At 39.9% G+C, this 23,745-nt stretch overlaps 1 protein-coding gene across 3 annotated transcripts in view; it reads left to right on the top strand.

The window, feature by feature from the left end:
- The window catches only part of ME1 (malic enzyme 1), a 209,667-nt gene that overhangs the window by 20,855 nt on the left and 165,067 nt on the right, over window positions 1–23,745 (top strand). For 2 of the 3 annotated variants that reach the window (XR_014065573.1, XM_081530465.1), the window contains exons 2-3: window positions 11,341–11,474; window positions 19,137–19,286. Coding sequence is in view for 2 of the 3 variants with exons in the window: in XM_081530465.1 (XP_081386591.1) it covers window positions 11,341–11,474; window positions 19,137–19,286 (284 nt within the window). In the remaining variant the exon portion in view is untranslated. Of the gene's footprint in view, window positions 1–10,039; window positions 10,109–11,340; window positions 11,475–19,136; window positions 19,287–23,745 lie in introns of those variants that run through there. The other variant, XM_081530466.1, reaches the window with a different exon arrangement.

The following is a 23,745-nucleotide window of genomic DNA, read 5'->3' as shown; positions in this document are numbered from 1 at the left end:
CTATCTGAGTAATCACTTTACATATTATCATAGGCATACTTAGAGGGTTTTGTCTGAGACACACACACACACACACACACACACACACACACACCACATACATATACACACATATTTGTTGTTGTTGTTGTTCAGACACTAAGTCATACCTGACTCTTTGCGAACCCATGAACTGTAGCACACCAGGCTTCCGTGTCCTTCACTGTCTCCCTGAGTTTGCTCAAACTCATGTCCATTGAGTCAGTGATGCCATCCAACCATCGCATTCTCTGTCGCCCCCTTCTCCTCCTGCCCTCAATCTCTCCCAGCTTCAGGGTCTTTTCCAGTGAGTCAGCTCTTGGCATCAGGTGGTCAAAGTATTGGAGCTTCAGCAACAGTCCTTTCAATGAAATGCAAATGTCCATGTGATCACTAGAGACTCTTCTGGTGGTAGGTATTACGCATTTGGTTTGGATTATTCATATACATTTTCATCCAGGATCTTAGACTAAGTTTTATCCTTTGAGTGTGTTGGTAGTTTCAACAGTTTACTAAGAATTACCAGTCTGCTTACTTAACAGGAACTTTTTGCCACTTTGAAAAATGTGAAATTTACCTTAAAACTTCTTTGAGAACAACAACACTCTATCCTGCTAAAAGAATTTTGAAACTTTATTAATGTTAGTGTTGACATTGATGGTTAACAACTTCTCAGCCTTTATAAGGAATCTATAAAGTTCTGACTTTTAAGTAAGAAACGCTTAAACTACTTAAACCTCTCGTCTATATTTTCAAAATCCATTTGCTCTCTTAATAGAGGTGTTCTTTCTTTTTGAAAATTAAGCAAACATCACTTAAACTACAATATGGTTTACTTGCTTATATCCTGTATTGCCTAGATGAAATAAGTTTGGGGTGTTGTATGATTATGATATTTTCTTATAAGTTTTAGAGTATCTAGTGTCAAGTATATTTTAGGTATATTTTTATAATCATTACTATATAAGTTTGAAAATGAAAGTGTTAGTCGCTCAGTCATAGCTGACTCTTTGTGACCCCCATGGACTGTAGCCCATCAGGTTCCATTGTCCATGGAATTCTCCAGGCAAGAATACTGGAGTGGGTTGCCATTCCCTTCTCTGGGGGATCTTCCCAACTCAAGGATTCAACCCGGGTCTCCTGCATTGCAGGCAGATTCTTACCGTCTGAGCCCAGGGAAGTCTAAATTACTCTATACTCAGTTCCGTTCAGTCACTCAGTCATGTCCGACTCTTTGCAGCCTCATGGATTGCAGCACACCAGGCCTCCCTGTCCATCACCAATTCCCAGAGTTTACTCAAACTCATGTCCATTGAGTCAGTGATGCCATCCAACCATCTTGTCCTCTGTCGTCCCCTTCTCCTCCTGCCTTCAATGTTTGCCAGCATCAGGGTCTTTTCAAATGAGTCAGTTCTCCACATCAGGTGGCCAAAGTATGGAGATTCAGCATCAGTCCTTCCATTGAATATTCAGGACTGATTTGCTTAAGGATGGACTGGTTTGATCTCCTCGCAGTCCAAGGGCCTCTCAAGAGTCTTCTCCAACACCACAGTTCAAAAGCGTCACTTCTTCAGCTTTCAGCTTTCTTTATAGTCCAACGCTTACATCCATACATAACTGCTGGAAAAAACCATAGCTTTGACTAGATGGACCTTTGTTGGTAAAGTAATGTCTCTGCTTTTTAATATGCTGTCTAGGCTGGTCATCACTTTTCTTCCAAGGAACAAGCGTCTTTTAATTTCATGGCTGCAGTCACCATCTGCAGTGATGATTTTGGAGCCCCCAAAAGTAAAGTCTGTCACTGTTTCCACTGTTTCCCCATCTATTTGCCATGAAGTGATGGGACCAGATGCCATGAACTTAGTTTTCTGAATGTTGAGTTTTAAGCCAACTTTTTCACTCTCCTCTTTCCCTTTCATCAAGAGGCTCTTTAGTTCCTCTTTGCTTTCTGCCATAAGGGTGGTGTCATCTGCGTATCTGAGGTTATTGATATTTCTCCCGCAGTCTTGATTCCAGCTCGTGCTTCATCCAGCCTGGCATTTCACATGATGTACTCTGCATATAAGTTAAATAAGCAGGGTGACAGTATACAGCCTTGACCTACTCCTTTCCCGATTTGGAACCATTCTGTTGTTCCATGTCTAGTTCTAACTGTTGCTTCCTCAGAAGGCAGTCCAAGTGGTCTCATATTCCCATTTCTTGAAGAATTTTCCACAGTTTATCGTTATCCACACAGTCAAAGGCTTTGGTGTATTCAATAAAGCAGAAGTAGATGATTTTCTGGAACTCTCTTGCTTTTCTGATGATCCAGCGGATGTTGGCAATTTGATCTCTGGTTCCTCTGCCTTTTCTAAATCCAGCTTGAACATCTGGAAGTTCACCGTTCACGTACTGTTGAAGCCTGGCTTGGAGAATTTTGAGCATTACTTTACTAGCGTGTGAGATGAGTGCAATTGTGCAGTGTGTGTGTGTTAGTTTCTTAGTCGTGTCTGACTATCTGTAACCCCATAGACTGTAGCCCACCAGGCCCCTCTGTCCACGGGATTCTCCAGGCAAGAATACTGGAGTGGGTTGTGGTTTCCTTCTCCAAAAGGAACTATAGAAAGAAAGAAAGTGAAGTCGCTCAGTCGTGTCCGCCTCTTTGCGACCCCATGGACTGTAGCCTACCAATCTCCTCCATCCATAGAATTTTCCAGGCAAGAGTACTCGAGGGGGTTGCCATTTCATTCCCCTAATAGTGTGGTAGTTTGAGCATTCTTTGGCATTGCCTTTCGTTGGGATTGGAATGAAAAGTGACCTTTTCCAGTCCTGTGGCCACTGCTGAATTTTCCAAATTTGCTGGCATATTGAGTGCAGCACTTTCAGAGCATCATCTTTTAGGATTTGAAAGAGCTCAACTAGAATTCCATCACCTCTACTAGCTTTGTTCATATTGTTGCTTCCTAAGGCCCACTTGACTTCACATTCCAGGATGTCTGGCTCTAGGTGAGTGATCACACCATCATGATTATCTGGGTTATGGAGATCTTTTCTGTACAGTTCTTCTGTGTATTCTTGCCACCTCTTCTTAATATCTTCTGCTTCTGGTGGGTCCATTCCGTTTCTGTCCTTTAACGAGCCCATCTTTGCATGAAATGTTCCCTTAGTATCTCTAATTTTCTTGAAGAGATCTCTAGTCTTTCCCATTCTATTGTTTTCCTCTATTTCTTTGCATTGATCGCTGAGGAAGGCTTTCTTATGTCTCCTTGCTATTCTTTGGAACTCTGCATTCAAATGGGTGTATCTTTCCTTTTCTCCTTTGCCTTTCACTTCTCTTCTGTTCACAACTATTTGTAAGGCCTCCTGAGACAACCTATACTAGATATCTGTAAAAAAATATATATCTACTCTATACTATATATATATATATATATAAATGAATGGCTATGTAATAAAGGAAAACGCTTTTCCTGAAGAATTATTATTGCTTTTAAATAATTGATTTTTCTGCCTCTTAAAGAAGACTATTGCCAGAGAATTTGATTGCACAGCAGAATACATTAAATATAATCATCTTCATATGATTATATTTCTGATATAAACTTTACTTTGGAAATGTATATTCCATCTGGCTGATGGTGTTTTTGAAAAAATGAAATTGTATACCACCAGGACGATTCTAAAAGTTATTATCTGTGTTGTTAATTAGAATTTTTAAAAAAGAACAACTTTTGGCACTCTGAAGACTTGGGGTAAAGAAACATACAGTAGAATGTGTCCTCAGCAAATGTCCAGTATCACTTATCATTCTGTAGATAAGATGTATTCACGTAAACTCTGTTAATTCATTTGAATTTGTTATATTTAAAATCAAAGCTCTTTAGTTGTGACTTGTGAGATGTTTTATTACAGCTTGTGAGCTCTTAGTTGTGGCATGTGAGGTCCAGTTCCCTGCCCAGGGATCGAACCCAGGCCGCCTGCATTGGGAGCACGGGATCTTAGCCATTGGACCACAAGGGAAGTTCCCCTAAAACATTTTTTCATAATATCTTTTAGGACAGATATGCCATATTATATGTAATGTTACATTTATCAAACCTGAACGTCATTCAATTGAAATAATACATGATGAAGAAAATTTTGTAAAGCACTCAAAACCAAATTAGATTTAAAATAACAGTATTTTAAAATTTGGAATGGAAAATATATCATAATATACTAAGCAAACTTTTAATCATTTTGATCATGTTTTCAAATAAGGAGCAAATTAGCTGCTGAGTTGACTTTTTATGGAACTTAATTTAGCGCAGTGACATTCACTCTTTTTGGTGTACACTTCAGTTGGTTTTGACGAGTGTAGGATGTTGTGTAACCAGCACCACAATCATGAAAAGTTCCACCAGCTCAAAAAAAATACCCTTGTGCTGCTTGCCCCTTTGTAGTCAACTCTTCACTCTCAGTCCTGAGAACTACTGATTTTTTTTAACCCTTATAATTTTTCCTCTTCCAGAATGTCGAATAAATGAAATGCAGTTTTGTAGCCTTTTTGAGTCTGGTTTCTTTCATTAGCATAATGTGTTTGAGGTTCATCTATGTTTCTTGTTTCATTAGCTTTTCTTTTTTACTACTGAATAATAGTCTTGTGTAGTGATGTAGCTTAGTTTTGTTTTTGTGATCATTATTTTCTACCTGTGGCTCAGATGGTAAAGAATCTGCCTGCAGGAGACCCGGGTTTGATTCCTGGGTGAGGAAGATACCCTGGAGAAGGGAGTGGAAACCCACTCCAGTATTCTTGCCTGGAAAATTCCATGGACAGAGGAGCCTGGCAGACTACATTTCATGGGATTGCAAAATTGGATGCACCTGAGCGACTTTCACTTTCACTTTCCACTTACTCTTCTATGTGTTTCAACCTCCCTTCTTCACTTTTCTGCTTTATCTTCTCCAAAACATATAGTAGCAATTGTATAATTAGAGCAAATCATTAATTAGTGATTTATTAATGATTAATATGTTAATTCAACACATTTTTTGTTGATTGCATACAAAGTGGCAGGTATTATTCTGGACACTATGGATTTACTGTTTGAATAAAATGTATAAACATCTCTGCCTTAATATGATGATGGCTGCAAACATTAAAGTTAATGAATTCTCTTGTCATAATGAATTCCCACATGTGCATAGATTGTCTTCAAGAAATTTCTGATTTAGATAGTGTTTTCCTTTTTGCCATCCAGCTTGATTATTTTTAGTCATTGTCTAGAAAAAAGAAGGCAAACTACTGAAGTTCACTGGAAACAATAAAGATTGTTATCATGGAATGTAGATCTTATTTGTTCTGTTCTGTGGTAATAGTTTCTAATATATTACTCAGGACAAAGTTTCTTTCTCAGTTATGTTTGCTCTGTGCAAACATGGTTTCCAGTATGTCTCCTGTTTTGCCAGGAATTTTGTTTTCATTTCTGCTTGGTAGTCTCAGTTTTCTCAAGAAGATATACATAAATTAATTATTAGCGTCCAGAAGAATAGTTGTGCTGTTTGCTGCTCTCAGAAGTGAAACAACATACCATTCTGATGTCTAGGGATTTAGTCCAAAAGGTTTTTTAAGAAGTAAGGCAAGTAATAGAAAAGAAGAAAACCGGGCTTGAACCTCCAGTGTATGAGAATGCTTTTAGGGAATTAGAATTATAAATGGTCTGGAAACCTAATATATGTATAGCTAAGCTTTTGAACTACACGAAAAAGACTCAGTAGAAGTCATTTGAAAGTTAGAACCTGCACTTATACCTTGGACACACTGTCCTTTCTTGGCCCTGCAGGAGAACCCTAAGGTAAAAATTCTTTGAAGCAGATATGTTATCTCATCTTTTTAATAAGAATATATTAAAGCTAGCGTATCACTGTCAAGTGTTAGACATAACTGACCTGTGTATAAATTTCTCCAAAATATCTCTCTATTAATATGTCTCTATTATCGTTTGAAACAATGAAATAGAGAGCAGGGATTATTACATTGTTCAATATTCAACTTAACTGTTTTTCTGAATACTTTTTGGGAAGCTATTGGTTGGTAGGAATCACACTGATGTGTCACTCTTAAAACTGCCATATATATCTAAAATTTTTCAGGGGATTTAAGATTTAAGTTTACATATTCATTGTTTTTCTTTTTAAATTATTTGGCTATGTCGAGTGTTGGTTGTGGCATGTGGAATCCTCATTGCATCATACAGCATCTTTCATTGCAGAGCACGAATTCTCTAGTTGTGGTGTGAGCTCAGCAGTTGCCATACGTGGGCTTAGTTGCCCCACAGCGTGTGGAATCTTGATTCTTTGACCAGGGATTGAACTCACGTCCCTGCATTGGAAGGCAGATTCTTAACCACTGGACCACCAGGGAGGTACCAATAGTCATTGATTAAAAAAAAAAAATCATAACGAGTAGTGGTAGCTCAGCTGGTAAAGAATCTGCCTGCAATGCAGGAGACCCTGATTCAATTCCTGGGTGGGAAAGATTGCCCTCAAAATGGGATAGGCTACCCACTCCAGTATTCTTGGGCTTCCCTGTGGCTCAGCTGGTGAAGAATCCACCTGCAATGCAGGAGACCTGGGTTCGACCCCTGGGTTGGGAAGATCCCCTGTCGAAGGGCATGGCAACCCACTCCAATATTCTTGCCTGGAGAATCCGCATGGACAGAGGAGCCTGGGGGGCTACGGTGCCTGGATCGCCAAGAGTCTGACATGACTGAGCGACTAAGCACGGAGCACAGCAATACAATATGAGCCCAGTCATAGGGCTTGAACTCAGCCCAGGGTTCCAGATTCCTAAGTCCTGATGTTTGTTTTTGTTTTCTAAAGAGTTGAATTGGCACTTTAGTGTATCTTGGAAAATTTGGCTAACAATGTATGGAAGTTTGTAGTTATTAAACATCAAAGAATATCAAGAGATACCCAGATGGCATTTTTGTTTACATGACATAAGATATGGCAAGCCTGTTAGACTGAGGTATTGTTTCAGACCAGACATTGGAAAATTCATGTAAAAAGACTGGCTAATGACACCAATACATGAGTTAGTGCCTTATAAAGCGAAAGAACTACCTAAAGAAACAAAAGACTTATATATAGAAAACTATAAAACACTGATGAAAGAAATCAAAGAGGACACAAACAGATGGAGAAATATACCGTGTTCATGGATTGGAAGAATTAATATAGTGAAAATGAGTATACTACCCAAAGCAATCTATAGATTCAATGCAATCCCTATCAAGCTACCAATGGTATTTTTCACAGAACTAGAACAAATCATCTCACAATTTGTATGGAAATATAAGAAACCTCGAATAGCCAAAGCAATCTTGAGGAAGAAGAATGGAACTGGAGAAATCAACCTGCCTGACTTCAGGCTCTACTACAAGGCCACAGTCATCAAGACAGTATGGTACTGGCACAAAGATAGAAATATAGATCAATGGAACAAAATAGAAAGCCCAGAGATAAACCCACGCACCTATGGACACCTTATCTTTGACAAAGGAGGCAAGAATATACAATGGAGAAAAGACAATTTCTTTAATAAGTGGTGCTGGGAAAACTGGTCAACCACTTGTAAAAGAATGAAACTAGAACACTTCCTAACACCATACACAAAAATAAACTCAAAATGGATTAAAGATCTAAACGTAAGACCAGAAACTATAAAACTCCTAGAGGAAAACATAGGCAAAACACTCTCCGACATAAATCACAGCAGGATCCTCCATGATCCACCTCCCAGAATATTGGAAATAAAAGCAAAAATAAACAAATGGGACCTAATTAAAATTAAAAGCTTTTGCACAACGAAACTATAAGCAAGGTGAAAAGACAGCCTTCAGAATGGGAGAAAATAATAGTAAACGAAGCAACAGACAAACAATTAATCTCAAAAATATACAAGCAACTTCTGCAGCTGAATTCCAGAAAAATAAATGACCCAATCAAAAAATGGGCCAAAGAACTAAACAGATATTTCTCCAAAGAAGACATACAGATGGCTAACAAACACATGGAAAGATGCTCAACATCACTCATTATTAGAGAAATGCAAATCAAAACCACAATGAGGTACCATTTCACACCAGTCAGAATGGCTGCTATCCAAAAGTCTACAAGCAATAAATGCTGGAGAGGGTGTGGAGAAAAGGGAACCCTCTTACACTATTGGTGGGAATGCAAACTAGTACAGCCACTATGGAGAACAGTGTGGAGATTCCTTAAAAAACTGGGAATAGAACTGCCATGTGATCCAGCAATCCCACTGCTGGGCATACACACCGAAGAAACCAGAATTGAAAGAGACGCGTGTACCCCAATGTTCATCGCAGCACTGTTTACAATAGCCAGGACATGGAAGCAACCTAGATGTCCATCAGCAGACGAATGGATAAGGAAGCTGTGGTACATATACACAATGGAATATTACTCAGCCATTAAAAAAAATACATTTGAATCGGTTCTACTGAGATGGATGAAACTGGAGCCCATTATACAGAGTGAAGTAAGCCAGAAAGAAAAACACCAATACAGTATACTAATGCATATATATGGAATTTGAAAGATGGTAACGATAACCCTATATGCGAGACAGAATAAGAGACACAGATGCATAGAACAATTTTATGGACTCTGAGGGAGAAGGTGAGGGTGGGACGTTCTGGGAGAATAGCATTGAAACATGTATATTATCATATGTGAAACAGAACACCATTCCATGTTCGATGCATGAGACAAGGGCTCAGGGCCGGGGCAATGGGATGACCCAGAGGGATGGGATGGGGAGGGAGGTGGGTGGGGGGTCCTGGAAGGGGAACACATGTAAGCCCATGGCTGATTCATGTCGATGTATGGCAAAAACTATTACAATATTGTAAAGTAATTAGCCCCCAACTAAAATAAATAAATTTATTAAAAAAAAAAAAAAGCGAAAGAACAAGCCTATGTCAGCACTGCTAATAATGAGCCTTATTCTCAGAATATTAGTATTTTGATTACTGTTTTTGTAGGCAGATTTTCAAGGGCGTACCATTCAGAAGTTTGCTGCTTCTTCACATACATTTATATGTTTTTGAGACTTCAACTTCAGCCCAGCTTTTTTTTCCCCATTTTTAACTTACAAGTTTTATTTCAAGCTCAAGAAAAGTCTGTTGACGCTTCTTTTACAAATACATTACTGTGTATAATTTTGCTTCAATTCTAGGAGTTATTTCCTGACATTTTACTTTGTATCTTTATTAAAAGTTGTATCTTTAGCAGGTGAACTATGCCTTCCATTCTGTAGATTCCTTTTTCACAAAAACGTCCCTTTCTGGTTACTTTAAATTTAAAATATAATTTTACCAGGCTTAATAGGCTAATCAGTGTCCTGAGCAGCAGTTTTAATGCTTTTTAATTTTTAATGTAAGTCTCTAAAATTTTTAAAACTTTCTGTTTTGTTTATGAAGCACATTGTGCATGTCGCTTTAGGCATGTCTGACTCTTTGCGACCCTGTGGATTGTGGCTCACCAGGCTCCTCTGTCCATGGGATTCTCCAGGCAAGAATACTGGAGTGGGTTGCCATTCCCTTCTCCAGGGGATCTTCCTGACCCAGGGATTGATGTAACACTTTACTGAGGTCTAATTAGGTCAGTTAATTTTCTGAGCACTAGGGATAAAGTAGTGGAAAAAAAGAGATAAAATTCCCTGACCTCATGGAGTTTGCATTCTTGTGGAAACACAAAGCACGCAAAAAAAGAGAAAGATTCCAGCAACACCATGGGGTCTCCTGGTGCGGACTGGGATCCAGACAGAGGACAGAGAGGCTGTGCTGGTCTGCTGTGCGCCAGGTATCCAGGAAGGGGGGCACTAGACTGGATGGGCAGGGGTGTCTTCTCAGAGGGGGACCATCCTGCTACTGTCCATGTGCATTAGACTCTAAAGGACGCATGACCAGCCACGTATCACTGGGGGCTTTTGCACTGAAGGGAATGGCTGCTAGTGGAGCAAAACATCTTAGAAATGGGCACCAGCTGTGTGGATAGCACGTGGAGCAAAGCCACACATGGTCATGGCAGGGCTGGACCCAGAGTGGGCACAGTCTACTCGAACAAGCCTTTTGGGCTTCAGTATCTGGAACAAGAGACCTTCCCCAGGGAAACTGCTCATCCTAGTCCTTCCAGGTTCATGACTACTGGGGTTTCTCTGCTTGACTTCCCTCATATTATATCCTGGCCCGTCTCTTAGGTCCATTCTGCGTTTTTGTATCCGTTCTATTTGGTTTGCTTGTTTTTGAGCCGCATAGTCTGTAATACTATTGTTTTGTACAGTCAGTGTTCATGTAAACTGATAATGTAGATATAATAGTAAGGCTCCAGTGGGCTTACTGGGTGAGACTGGAGACTGGAAAGGCTTTAGAGGAGGTGGCATTCGAGGTATGGCTTGGAAGGAGAGAAGCAGGGAAGAAAGATTTTCTTGACCGTGGTATCCTCGAAGGGTACAGGAGTGCGATGTGTCCAGGCAGTAGGGAGAAATTTTGTATAACTAGAAGGGTATAAAAGAAGCAGGAGATAGTTTGGGAGAGGAGTGTTGGAAAAGGTACCTTGAAATCACAGATACAGTGTCTCCAACCTATTTTGTATGTATTGGGTTGGCCAAAAAGTTGGTTCAGCTTTTTGTGTGTGATGTAGCAGAAAAACCCAAACAAACTTTTTGGCCAACCCAATAGAAACACGGCAGGTCATAGGTGACCTCCTCATGTTCCTCATTTTAAAATCTCTTATAATAACTGCTTTTCCCTGGTGGCTCAGACAGTAAAGCATCTGCCTGCAATGCTGGAGACCCGGGTTCGATCCCTGGGTGGGGAAGAGCCCCTGGAGAAGGAAATGGCAACCCACTCCCGTACTCTTGCCTGGGAAATCCCATGGACAGAGGAGCCTGGTGGGGTACAGTCCATGGGGTCTCAGAGAGTCAGATACGACTTTACAGGCTCCGACATCATTTTTCTATTTAATGATTCCAATACTGACAACTATATCTTCTTTCACTTGTGTGTCTTCAGATAATCTCCTCCTATCCATTGCCTGATTTTATCGTAACAATATCTAAGCGACACAAATCTGAAAATGCTATCCTAATATTGAAAGGTAAGGAAACTGAGGTGTGGAGAGACCCCATGATTTTGTCACAGTCGCATGGCTATGCTTGAATGGATGCCAGATCTTCTGATTTTCAATTCCATATACTTACTGATTTCCTTGGTGTGTAGGTATGCGTTGTGTCCTTTTCCCCCTTGAATTATTGCATTTTCCTTTTCTCTATAGGACTTGGCTTTTACCCTGGAAGAGAGGCAGCAACTGAACATTCATGGCCTGTTGCCACCCTCCTTCATCAGTCAGGATATCCAGGTCCTTCGAGTACTTAAGAATTTCGAGCGTCTGAACTCTGATTTTGACAGGTAACATGTTCCCGAAGGTGATTTTTTGTATTTCTCTGAGGCTGTTGCTGCTGCTCCTGTCGCTTCAGTTGTGTCCGACTCTGTGCGACCCCATAGACGGCAGCCCACCAGGCTCCTCCATCCTTGGGATTCTCCAGGCAAGAGTACTGGAGTGGAGTGCCATCGCCTTCTCCGATTTCTCTGAGGCAGCTGTCTAGTTTATGTCTTATTAGATGAGCAAGTTTAAATATTTAGTGCTTTGGAAAGAGTAGTCAGCTTTGAGGAAGATTTGCCTATAAATACAATGATGTTTGTAAAAAATTTACCCTGTGTAGGAACATCTGAAGAAGGTAAAATTTTCTTTTGTAAACTATAGCCACAGAGAAATGACTTTTTTCACCTGTGACAGAGTTGTTGCTCTCAAGGTCAGTTATGGGGAAATGCCATTCCAGAGTAGGTGAAAGTGGCTTTGAGTCAGACCTTAAGTACATTATAGGTGAAAGTGCACTGTTTAGTTTCCAAGTGTGGCTCCAACACTGTTGGGAGTTTAGGTCACTTACTTTGTTTGCAATCCAGTTTCTGTGTTTATACAAGGGTAAAGGTAACATTGTTCCCTGCCTTTGGAATTAGCCAGCTGAAGTTGAAATTCCAGCTGTATCTCACTAGCATTGGATCCTTGAGTAAACCATTACAACCACTGCCATGACCACTGTATGTGTCTCACTATTTTCTTTGGACTCTTTTTGTATTAAAATGTTGCATGCGTGCATGTTAAGTGGTTTCAGCTGTGTCCGACTCTGCAACACTGTGGACTGTAGACTGCCAGGCTCCTCTGTCCATGGGATTCTCCAGGCAAGAATAGTGGAATGGGTTGCCATTTCTCCTCCAGGGGATCTTCCCGACTCAGGGATAGAACCTGCATCTCCTGTGGCTCCTGCATTACAGGCAGATTCTTTACCACTTGAGCCACTAGGGAAGCCCCTTAAGGTGTTAAACCCACCTAAACCTCAGTTTTTCCATCTCTGGGTTGAAGAGAATGATAGTTATTTGAAAATATTATTGTGAAGGTTAGAAGAGAGAGCTAACCCACTATCTAGTAAGTCTTCATAATAGGGTTCTCCAGAGATATAGAACCAACAGGATGTGTGTGTGTGTGTAATTATGTACATAATGAGAGGGAGGAGGGGTTTATTGATTGATTGGTTGATTTTGATTGTAAAAAATGAGCTCAAGTGATTGTGGAGGCTTGGTCAGTCCTAAATCTGCAGGTAGACTGGCCAGCTGGAGCCCCAGGGAAGAATTTGATTCAAGTTCAAAGGCATGAACTATTTTTCTGCTGAGGAGTTAGAGGGAAGGCCAGTCTTTGTTCCATTAAGGTTTTTAAATGATTGGATGAGGCGCACCATCATTATGGAGGGTACTCTGCTTTATTCAAAGTACGCCAATTTAGATGTGAGTCTCATCCAAAAACTTTCTTCACAGAAAAGTCCAGAATAGTGGACCAAATATCTGGATACTGTGTCCCAGCCACATTGACATATAAAATTAACCTCTGCTTTTCAACTTGGAATCTATGTCTGTCTCCTTAAACTAAACTTAATCTCTGCATAAAGACAACAAAAAGGTCCTACTTGACCCTAACATGATAGAACTAGCCCAGGAAAAACTGAAAACATGTTAACACTTAACCTAAAAGAGAATGTAAAGCCCTAGGGTGATGTTTGCTTTTCTCCTTGTTGTCTTTTAACTTTAATACTGTGATGTAAAGTTAACAATACATTTGACGCTTGTATCACATAGATTTGAATTATATGGGTCCACCTATATGTGGATTTTTCTCAATAAATGCATACTACGGTACTTACACAATCCATAGTTGATTGAATCCTTGGATGGGAACTGCACATGTAGAGGGCCAACTGTAAGGTATACCTGGAGTTTTGACTGTGTTAGGGTTGGCACCCTTAACCTCCACATTGTTCAAGAGTCACTGTATTCAAATGCTATTATATATAGTTAGTATATCTTATGTAACATGATAAAGGGATAAAAGAGGGGAAAATTATATTTGTTTATGTATCTTTGCATATGTATTATACATATTTATATATGCACAGATATATATGTATTTATGTACACACAAACATATTCATAACACAGTAAGGAAGAAATACTCATAATTATTACACTCCTCATGTCTATAGCTGGTCATGTTATTACAGCTGATATTTATAACTATCTTCTTCCCCTACCCATTTCACATTTTCCTTGCTTTCAGCAAGTATTTCAGCCAGTCTTGATTCTTCCCCTGGTAGAGGAAGCCAAATTTTTAATTCTGAAGGGTCTGGGCCATTAGTAGTCCTGTCAGAACTGGGTGTTGTAGTTTTCCATTGACTTTAATCACGGGGACCCCCTAAGGGATCTCCTGTATTCCAGACATCCTTTTCCTTACCTCCATTAGGGAGTGGCAGTTCAGTTTCCCCTTGGAGTCACCCCACCAGCACGGTAACTCCCTTCTTTGCCTGTTAATTCAGAGACATATGGTACCCAGAGTGGCCAGTGGCAGTCTTAACTTCCAGTTCATTGGAATCATTGTCCCCCAGTAAGACATTCTTCCCTTTGGAATGAACACTTCGGGGCCAGCGGAGCATAAGATCTCAGGGATAGGAAGCAGGAATTGATAGTGGATCACTTGGGGCTTCCCAGGTGGCTCAGTAGTAAAGAATCTGCCTGCCAAGCTGGAGATGTAGGTTTGATCCCTGGGTAAGGAAGATCTCCTGGAGGAGGGAATGACAGCCCCCTCTAGTCCATAGTGTTGCAAAGAGTCAGACACGACTGAAATGACTAAGCACGCATGCATACTTGGTAATGACAGTGATGGAAACTTCTGTTTCTACCCCCCTTGATTCTGGGACCTGTGAATGCTGGCTGTGGGAGAGATAGAAGCATATATTGGACACTGATTCAGAGCAGGTATAGCCTCCCAGAGAACCTTGCCCAGGTTTGCAACATGTTGCCCCCTAGCTGGTACTGTAACTGAATCTTCAGAAGGCCATGCCAGCATTCTGTCAAGCCAGCTGCTTTAGGATGTTGGGGAACATGTAAGAACAGTGAGTTCGATTAGCAGGGCCCATTGCCTCACTTCATTTGCCCTGAAGTGAGTTCCTTGGTTCCTTGAAGCCATGCTGGGTGGAGTACCATGATGTTGAATGAGGCATCTTGTAAGCCCCCGGAGGGTAGTGTTGACAGAAGCATTGTGTGCAGGGAAGGCAAGTCTTCATACAGAGTAAAGGTCTATTCCAGTAAGAACCAATTACATTGCCTGTCCAGTATAATCAGCTTGCCACCAGAGAGTTTGCTGATGACCACATGAACGGTGGCATATCAGGGGCTCAGTGTCAGTCTCTGCTGCTGGCAGTTTGGGCTCTCAGCAGTGTCTGTGGCCAGGTCGGCCTTGGTGGGTGGAAGTACATGTTGCTGAGCTCATGGGTACCCTTCATCCCTGCCATGACCACTTCTTTTATGAGCCTGTAGGTGGTAATGGGCTTCCCAGGTGGCACAGTGGTAAAGAATCGGTCTGCCAAGCAGAAGACGTGGGTTTGGTCCCTGGGGTCAGGAAGATCTCCTGGAGGAGGAAATGGCAACCCACTCCAGTATTCTTGGCCTGGAGAATTCTACTGACGGAGGAGTTGGTTGGGCTATAGTCCATGTGGTCGCAGTCAGACATGACCGAAGAGCACGCACGCACGCATGCATGCACACACACACACACACACACATGTGGTAATGGATCAGCTGAGGAAAGGCTGACTCAGTTTATTCAACATGTGTATTTGCTTCTTAAACTTTACCATCCCTTCCATGTGTTTCTAAAGTCCTTCCTTTATTGTCTTCCGTTTTTACTTAACATTCTTTTCCTGGGCCATTTTATCACTTGCCTCCTCAGAGCTAGTGACTTTCATATTTTTATTGCAGAATGTCCCTCAAATACTTACTGAGCATCAACTTAGTGTCAGATGCTCTTTTCAATACTGGGGTTAGAGACAATGATCTCTGCCCTCATGAAACTTAGGTAAATTATTTTTTAAAAGTAGTAAATGGTAAAATAATGAATAAATTATTTAATACGCTACAAAGTGACAAATGCTCATGAAAGGAAGAGAAGGTGGAGTATGTTAAGAGGGACAGAGAATGTGAGGGGGGTGGGTGGGATCACTTTGTGTTGTTTAGTTCCGTGGTCAGGATGGACCTCAGTGAGAAGGTGGGTTATGAGTGAGTAATGAAAGGCAGGGAGACTGTTAGCCGTGAGGAAACTGAGGAGCAGTGCTCTTTTAGCTGGTACATTCAGGGACCAACAGGGAGTCATGTGTCTGGAACAGGATGAGTGAGCGGGAGAGCGGTAAGTCAATAGAGGGAGTCAGTGAGGTCATGGAGGACAGATGGATTATGGAGGCCACAGTTGTAAGACTTCTGCTGTTCCTCTGAGTGGAAGGGGGGCTCATTCAAGGTTTTGAACAGAAGGTCAGCATGATCTGAGCTATATTTCTAGAAGACTTTGCAATATTGAGAATAGAATATAAGAGTATTAGGAGACTTACAGGCAAAAGATGATGATGATTTAGATCCTGGATGGTAGCAATGAACGTGTGTAGATTTGGATAGAACTTGAAACAAAATCACTGCAGATGGTGACTGCAGCCATGAAATTAAAAGATGCTTACTCCTTGGAAGAAAAGTTATGACCAACCTAGACAGCATATTAAAAAGCAGAGACATTACTTTGCCAACAAAGGTCTGTCTAGTCAAGGCTATGGTTTTTCCAGTAGTCTGTGTGGATGTGAGAGTTGGACTATAAAGAAAGCTAAGTGCCGAAGAATTGAGGTTTTTGAGCTGTGGTGTTGGAGAAGACTCTTGAGAGTCCCTTGGACTGCAGGGAGATCCAACCAGTCCTTCCCGAAGGAAACCAGTCCTGAATATTCATTGGAAGGACTGATGTTGAAGCTGAAACTACAATACTTTGGCCACCTGATGAAAAAAGCTGACCCATTTGAAAAGATCTTGATGCTGGGAAAGATTGAAGGTGGGAGGAGAAGGGGATGACAAAGGATGAGAAGGTTGGATGGCATCACCGACTCAATGGGCATGAGTTTGAGTAAACTCCAGGAGTTGGGGATGGACAGGGAAGCCTGGTGTGCTGCAGTCCATGGAGTGGCAAAGAGTTGGACACGACTGAGTGACTGAACTGAACTGAACTGATGCAGGAGACATAAAAGATGCAGGTTCGATCCGTGGGTTGGGAAGATCCCGTGGAGGAGGGCATGGCAGCCCACTCCAGTATTCTTGCCTGGAGAATCCCATGGACAGAGGATCCTGGAGGGCCACAGTCCATGGGGTCACAAAGAGTTGGACATGACTGAAGCAACTTAGCACTGAAGCAGAGCCAGGATAACCTCCTACTGTATTAGAGACGAGTGTTAGAGAGCCTCTAGAGCCCGGGAGAAAACAGCAAAGAAAGAAAAAAGGAATGATCAATGAAAAAGGAAAACCGAGACAATCTGATGACCTGGAATTCAGGTAAAGAGAGTTTATGGAGCTGTAGGGAATACCGCTTGTGTCAAGTGTCCTAAAAAGTGTTGACTTAGCGATGATGATTTCCACATGGCTAGGTCACTGTTAGCATCATCTTCTAAAGGTCATCATTTTCTTCCCAGTTAGTGTTGCGAGTTGAAATAACATCTATTTGCCAAGCATTAGAATCCTTGTGTCTCGGACTCCAAATTCTATGCATTTTCAACTATTCCAGAGAATGAGAATCAATCCAAAAAGGCTGGTAGGACTATTAAGGACAGTTTTGCAAGATTGTTCTAAGTTGTACCAAACAGTTGGAGTTTTATTGTATAAACCACTGAAGATTACAAGTAATATGATAAGGTTGATATTTTAAAAGATAATTCTGGTTCAGAAATGCCTCTAGAAGGAAAAAGACCTCTTGATCTAAATAATTAGAAAAGTCCCTTAAACTTTCTTACCTTAGTAATTTTTAGGGTCATTGTTAACATTCCATAGTCATTTTCTGCTTGTCATTTTTCTTGGCTCTTCAGTACTGCAAATCAAACGATGAAGTCTTTTTATTTAGTTAGTTAAGTTACTGTCTAAACTTTACCTATAGTGGTATTTTTCATTTGTCTTTCATTTTTAAATAGAGATAAAGTCTTGTTTAAATATTAATAAAACTGTGCTATTTCAGCACTGATTTTAAGTGTTTGAATGGCACCAGCTCAGGTTTATTGTTCTTTAATTTTTGAGGTGATTAGGAATATTTGTTTATTTTTTTAAACTGCAACCTGATACAGTTTTTATTTTATTATTATTTTGGCTACACTGGGTCTTTGCTGTGGGGCTAGGGCTCTTCACTGTTGCTCACGGGCTTTCTCTACTTGTGGTCTGCAGGCTTCTCTAGTGAAGCATGGGCTCTAGAGCCCGAGGGCCCTCTAGTTGCAGCATGCGGGCTTAGTTGGCTCATGGCATGTGGGATCTTAGTTCCCTGACCAGGGATCAAACCCATGTCCTCTGCATTGAAATGTGGATTCTTAACTACTGGACCACCGAGGAAGTCCCAGGAATATTTCTAAAGTCTTTTTTGATCAGATATTTTCTATGTGACCTGAAAAATACTGTATGTATTCAGTAGCTGCGTTGTGTCCAGTTCTTTGCTACCCCATGGACTGCAACATGCCAGGCTTCCCTGTCCTTCACCATCTTCCGGAGCTTGCTCAGATTCATATCCATTGAGTCAGTGATGCTACCTGACTATCTCATCCTCTGTCACCCCCTTCTCCTTTTGCCTTCAATTTTTCCCAGCATCAGGGTCTTTTCCAATGAGTTGGCTCTTCACATGAGGTACTCGAAATATTGGAGCTTCAGCATCAGTCCTTCCAATGAATATTCAGGGTTGATTTCCTTTAGCATTGACTGGTTTGATCTCCTTGCAGTCCAGGAGACTCTAGAATCTTCTCCAGCACCACAGTTCAAAGGCATCAATTCTTCAGGGCTCAGCCTTCTTTATGGTCCAACTGTCACATTTGTACATGACTATTGGAAAAACCATAGCTTTGCCTATGTGGGCCTTTGTTGGCAAAGCGATGTCTTTGCTTTTTAATACTCTGTCCAGGTTTGCCATAGCTTTCCTTCCAAAGGGTAAACGTCTTTTAATTTCATGGCTGCAGTCACTGCCCACGGTGATTTTGGAGCCTAAGAAAATAAAATCTGTCATTGCTTCCACTTTTTCCCCTTCTGTTTGCCATGAAGTGATGGGACAAGATGCCATGATCTTTGTTTTTTAAATGTTGAGTTTTAGGTCAGCTTTTTCACTCTCTTCTTTCACCCTCATCAAGAGGCTCTTTAGTTTCTCACTTTCTGCCATTAGAGTGGCATCATCTGCATATCAGAGGTTGTTGATATTTCTCCTGGCAATTTAGATTCTAGCTTGTGATTAATTTAGCCCAGCATTTCACATGATGTACTCTGCATGTAAGTTAAGTAAGCAGGGTGACAATTTACAGCTTTGACGTACTTCTTTCCAGTTTTGAACCAGTGTATATATTGTTGCAAACATTTAGATTTATAAACAGCTATTTTATGACTGTGTTGGAATGTAGATCTAATTATGTCCAATTTCCACAGGTATCTTCTCTTAATGGATCTTCAAGATAGAAACGAAAAGCTCTTTTATAAAGTGCTGATGTCTGACATTGAGAAATTCATGCCTATCGTTTATACTCCCACTGTGGGTCTCGCTTGCCAACAATATAGTTTAGCATTTCGGAAGCCAAGGTATGTAAAGTTTTATTTTAAATACAGCTTGTGTCTTCATTTATTTTTTGTCAAGTTTTTGCCATAATTAAAAATATCATGTAATGAAATAGAAGTTTGGAAAAATCTAAAACTTCATTTGAGCTTCCCTGGTGGCTCAGACGGTAAAGAATCTGCCTGCAATGCAGGAGACCTGGGTTTGATTCCTGAGTTGAGAAGATTCCATGGAGGAGGCCATGACAACCCATTACAGCATTCTTGCCTGGAGAATCCCCATGGGTAGAGGAATGTGGTGGGCTAAAGAACATTAAATATAAATGTATATATGGCATTTTAAAACATAGTGTTTCATTCCTAGATTTAAGATCATGGGGAAGTTATTTTTTATAAGCCAATTTATGTTTCCTTTTACAGATACTAAATGAACATTTTTTGGGTAAAAAAAGATAGTCGATCATAATTAAGCTTGTCTTTGGGATAGTAATTGCCTCTATTACATGTACATTTTGCAAATTAAAGATTTCAGATTTTCTTGAAAGTAAGGAGTATTGTTGTTGTTTAGTCGCTAAATTGTGTCTGACTTCTGTGACGCTGTGGACTGTAGCTCACCAGACTCCTCTATCCCTGGGATTTCTTGGGCAAGAATACTGAAGTGGGTTGCCATTTCCTTTTCCAGGGGATCTTCCTGACCCAGGGATTGAACCTAAGTCTCCTGAATTGGCAGGCGGGTTCTTCACCACTGAGCCACCATGGAAGCCCAAGGAGTATATTATTTCCTAAATTCAGAGTTGGCATTAAACAGGTTCTTTTGGTGATTTCCTTTAAGTGAAATTGTAATCATCTTTAAAGATGTGTAAAATATAAAATGTAGTTTTTTAAGACCATGGCTTTACTTTATCATATTACTTTAAATACTTTTGCAGCAAGGAACAATTGAGATAAATATTAATACTTTTAACAGCAGCAACAACAAAAGCGCAAGTTGAATATTTATGTGCTGCTTATAGTTCTGAATTTAAAATAAAAAGAAATGTTTATAAGTTTCTATCACAAATACAAAAGCTTACTGTAAGTTCTGTCATTGAAAGGAATGTTTCAGAGGTAAGATCTGTAAGTTAGTAGATTTCACAAAGATGCGTTGATGTAGTGATAATATTTTGCGCATTTGTGCCAATTGCCTTTTGTATAAAGAAAATAATTAGCCAAATTATCCCTTATATAAAGAGAATAATCAATTGTAGATGGTCTGTTAAATTTCCTTAATAGCACATAACTATGTTGCATTTATATAATGGCTATGTTAACAGAGAATATTTTTTTTCATAGAAAAACAAGAGTTAGAATTTAGCTGGTAACTGTATTATGAATAATTCTTTTTTGAGTATATAAATATTTTCTTTTTTAATTAAACAAACAATACATGTTCATTATTGAAAAATAAGAAAATGCAAATATACAAAAGAAGAAGTATTTTAAGAATACCTAATGTCATGATAACAGAAAAATTGATACAATACTGTTTTCCTTATAGAAGGGATCATACTGTATAAACTGTTCTTTACCTATCAGGTTATAGGTAGGTAAGTAGATAGACAAATAAGTAGGAGGGAAGAGGGAGAGACAGAGATGGGGTGAGACGAAGCACAGCATTTGTATCGAAATGCTCACACGCATTGATTTTAGGTAACATATTCATGGTATTCTATCAAATTCTCTGCAGTATTTGAAACTGTTTTTAATGTATTTTTTTACTGAACAATAATTGCTTTACAGAATTTTGTTGTTTTCTGTCAAGCCTCAACATGAATCAGCCATAGGTATATATACATCCCCTCCCTTTTGAACCTCCCCCCATCACCCTCCCCACCCCACCTCTATAGGTTGATACAGAGCCCCTGTTTGAGTTTCTTAGCCATATTTCTTAGACAAATTCCCGTTGCCTATCAATTTTACATATGGTAATGTAAGTTTCCATGTTACTCTTTCCATATATTTACCCTCTCCTCCCCTCTCCCCATGTCCACAGTCTATTCTCTATGTCTTCTTCTCCACTGCTGCCCTGTAAGTAAATTCTTCAGTACTGTTTTTCTAGATTCCATATATATACGTTAGAATACAATGTTTTTCTCTTTCTGACTTACTTCACTCTGTATAATAGGTTCTAGGTTCATCCACCTCATCAGAACTGACTCAAATGAGTTCCTTTTTATGGCTGAGTAATATTCCATTGTATATATGTACCACAGCTTCTTTATCCATTCATCTGTCGATGGAGATCCAGGTTGATTTCATGTTCTAGCTATTGTAAATAGTGCTGCAATGAACAATGGGATACATGTGTCTTTTTCAATTTTGATTTCCTCAGGGTACATGCCTAGGAGTGGGATTGCTGGGTCATATGGTGGTTTTATTCCTAGTTTTTTAAGGAATCTCCATACCATCTTCCATAGTGGCTGTATCCATTTACATTCCCACCAACAGTGCAAGAGGGTTCCCTTTTCTCCACACCCTCTCCAGCATATATTGTTTATAGAGTTTTTGATGATGGCCATCCGATGGAGGAGCCTGGTAGGCTGCAGTCCATGGGGTCGCAAAGAGTCGGACACGACTGAGCGACTTCACTTTCACTTTTCACTTTCATGCATTGGAGAAGGAAATGGCAACCCACTTCAGTGTTCTTGCCTGGAGAATCCCAGGGACGGGGGAGCCTGGTAGGTTGCCGTCTATGGGGTCGCACAGAGTTGGACACGACTGAAGAGACTTAGCAGCAGAAGCAGCAGCATTCTGACTGATGTGAGGTGATATCTCACTGTAGTTTTGATTTGCATGTCTCTAATAATGAGCAATGTTGAGCATCTTTTCATGTGTTTGTTAGCCATCTGTATGTCTTCTTTGGAGAAGTGTCTGTTTAGGTCTTTTTCCCACTTTTTGATTGGGTTGTTTGTTTTTCTGGCATTGAGTTGTGTGAGCTGCCTATATATTTTGGAAATTAATCCTTTGTCAGTTGTTTCATTTGCTATTATTTTCTCCCATTCTGAGGGTTGTCTTTCCACCTTGTTTATATTTTCCTTTGCTGTGCAAAAGCTTTTAAGTTTAATCAGGTCCCACTTGTTTACTTTTGTTTTTATTTCCATTACTCTAGGAGGTGGGTCATAGAGGATCTTGCTTTGATTTATGTCTTCGAGGGTTCTGCCTATGTTTTCCTCTAAGAGTTTTATAGTTTCTGGACTTACATTTAGGTCTTTAATGCATTTTGAGTTTATCTTTTATGGTGTTAGGAAATGTTCCAATTTCATTTTTTGCATGTAGCTGTCCAGTTTTCCCAGCACCATTGATTGAAGAGGCTGTCTTTGCTCGATTGTATCTTCTTGACTCCTTTGTCAAATATAAGGTTCCCATAGGTGCATGGGTTTATTCATGGGCTTTCTATGTTGTTCCATTGGTCTGTGTTTCTGTTTTTGTGCCAGTACCACACTGTGAATGAGTTTGGAAGTGTTCTTTCCTCTGCAATTTTTTGAAAGAGTTTTAGAAGGGTAGGCATTAGCTCTTCTCTGAATGTTTGATAGAGTTCTCCTGTGAAGCCATCTGGTCCTGGGCTTTTGTTTTTTGGGAGATTTTTGATCAGAGCTTCAATTTCAGTGCTTATAATTGGGTTGTTCATAATTTCTTTTTCTTCCTGGTTCACTTTTGGAAGATTGAACTTTTCTAAGAGTCTGTCCATTTCTTCTTCCAGGTTATCCATTTTATTGCCATATAGTTGTTCATAATAGTCTCTTATAATCCTTTGTATTTCTGCATTGTCTGTTGTAACCTCTCCTTTTTCATTTCTAATTTTGTTGAGTTGATTCTTCTCTCTTTTTTTCTTAATAAGTCTGGCTAAAGGTTTTTCAATTTTGTTTATCTTCTCAAAGAAACAACTTTTAGTTTTATTAATCTTTACTATTGTTTCTTTCATTTATTTTTCATTTATTTCTGGTCAGCTCTTTATGATTTCTTTCCTTCTACTAATTTTGGGGGTTTTTGGTTCTTCTTTTTCCATTTGTTTTAGGTATAAAGTTAGGTTGTCTAGTTGATGTTTTTCTTGTTTCTTGAGATAGGATTGTATTGCTATAAACCTCCCTCTTAGGACTGCTTTTGCTGCATCCCATAGGTTTTGAGTTGTCATGTTTTCATTGTCATTTGTTTCTAGAAATTTTTTGATTTCCCTTTTGATTTCTTCAGTAACCTGTTGATTATTTAGAAACATATTGTTTAATCTCCATGTATTTGTGTTTCCTACAGTTTTTTTCTTGTAATTCATATCTAATCTCATAGCTTTGTGGTGAGAGAAGATGCTTGATATGATTTCAACTTTCTTACATTTACTGAGATTTGATTTGTGACCCAAGATGTGGTCTGTCCTGGAGAATGTTCCATGTACACTTGAGAATAAGGTGTATTCTTCTGCATTTGGATGGGATGTCCTGAAGATATCAATGAG

Source organism: Giraffa tippelskirchi, chromosome 9, assembly GCF_054371585.1.
Source record: "Giraffa tippelskirchi isolate mGirTip1 chromosome 9, T2T-mGirTip1v1.2.pri, whole genome shotgun sequence".
Taxonomy (NCBI): Eukaryota; Metazoa; Chordata; class Mammalia; order Artiodactyla; family Giraffidae; genus Giraffa; species Giraffa tippelskirchi.
Note: the sequence above shows the minus strand (reverse complement) of the source record. Positions and strands in the feature narration are given on the sequence as shown.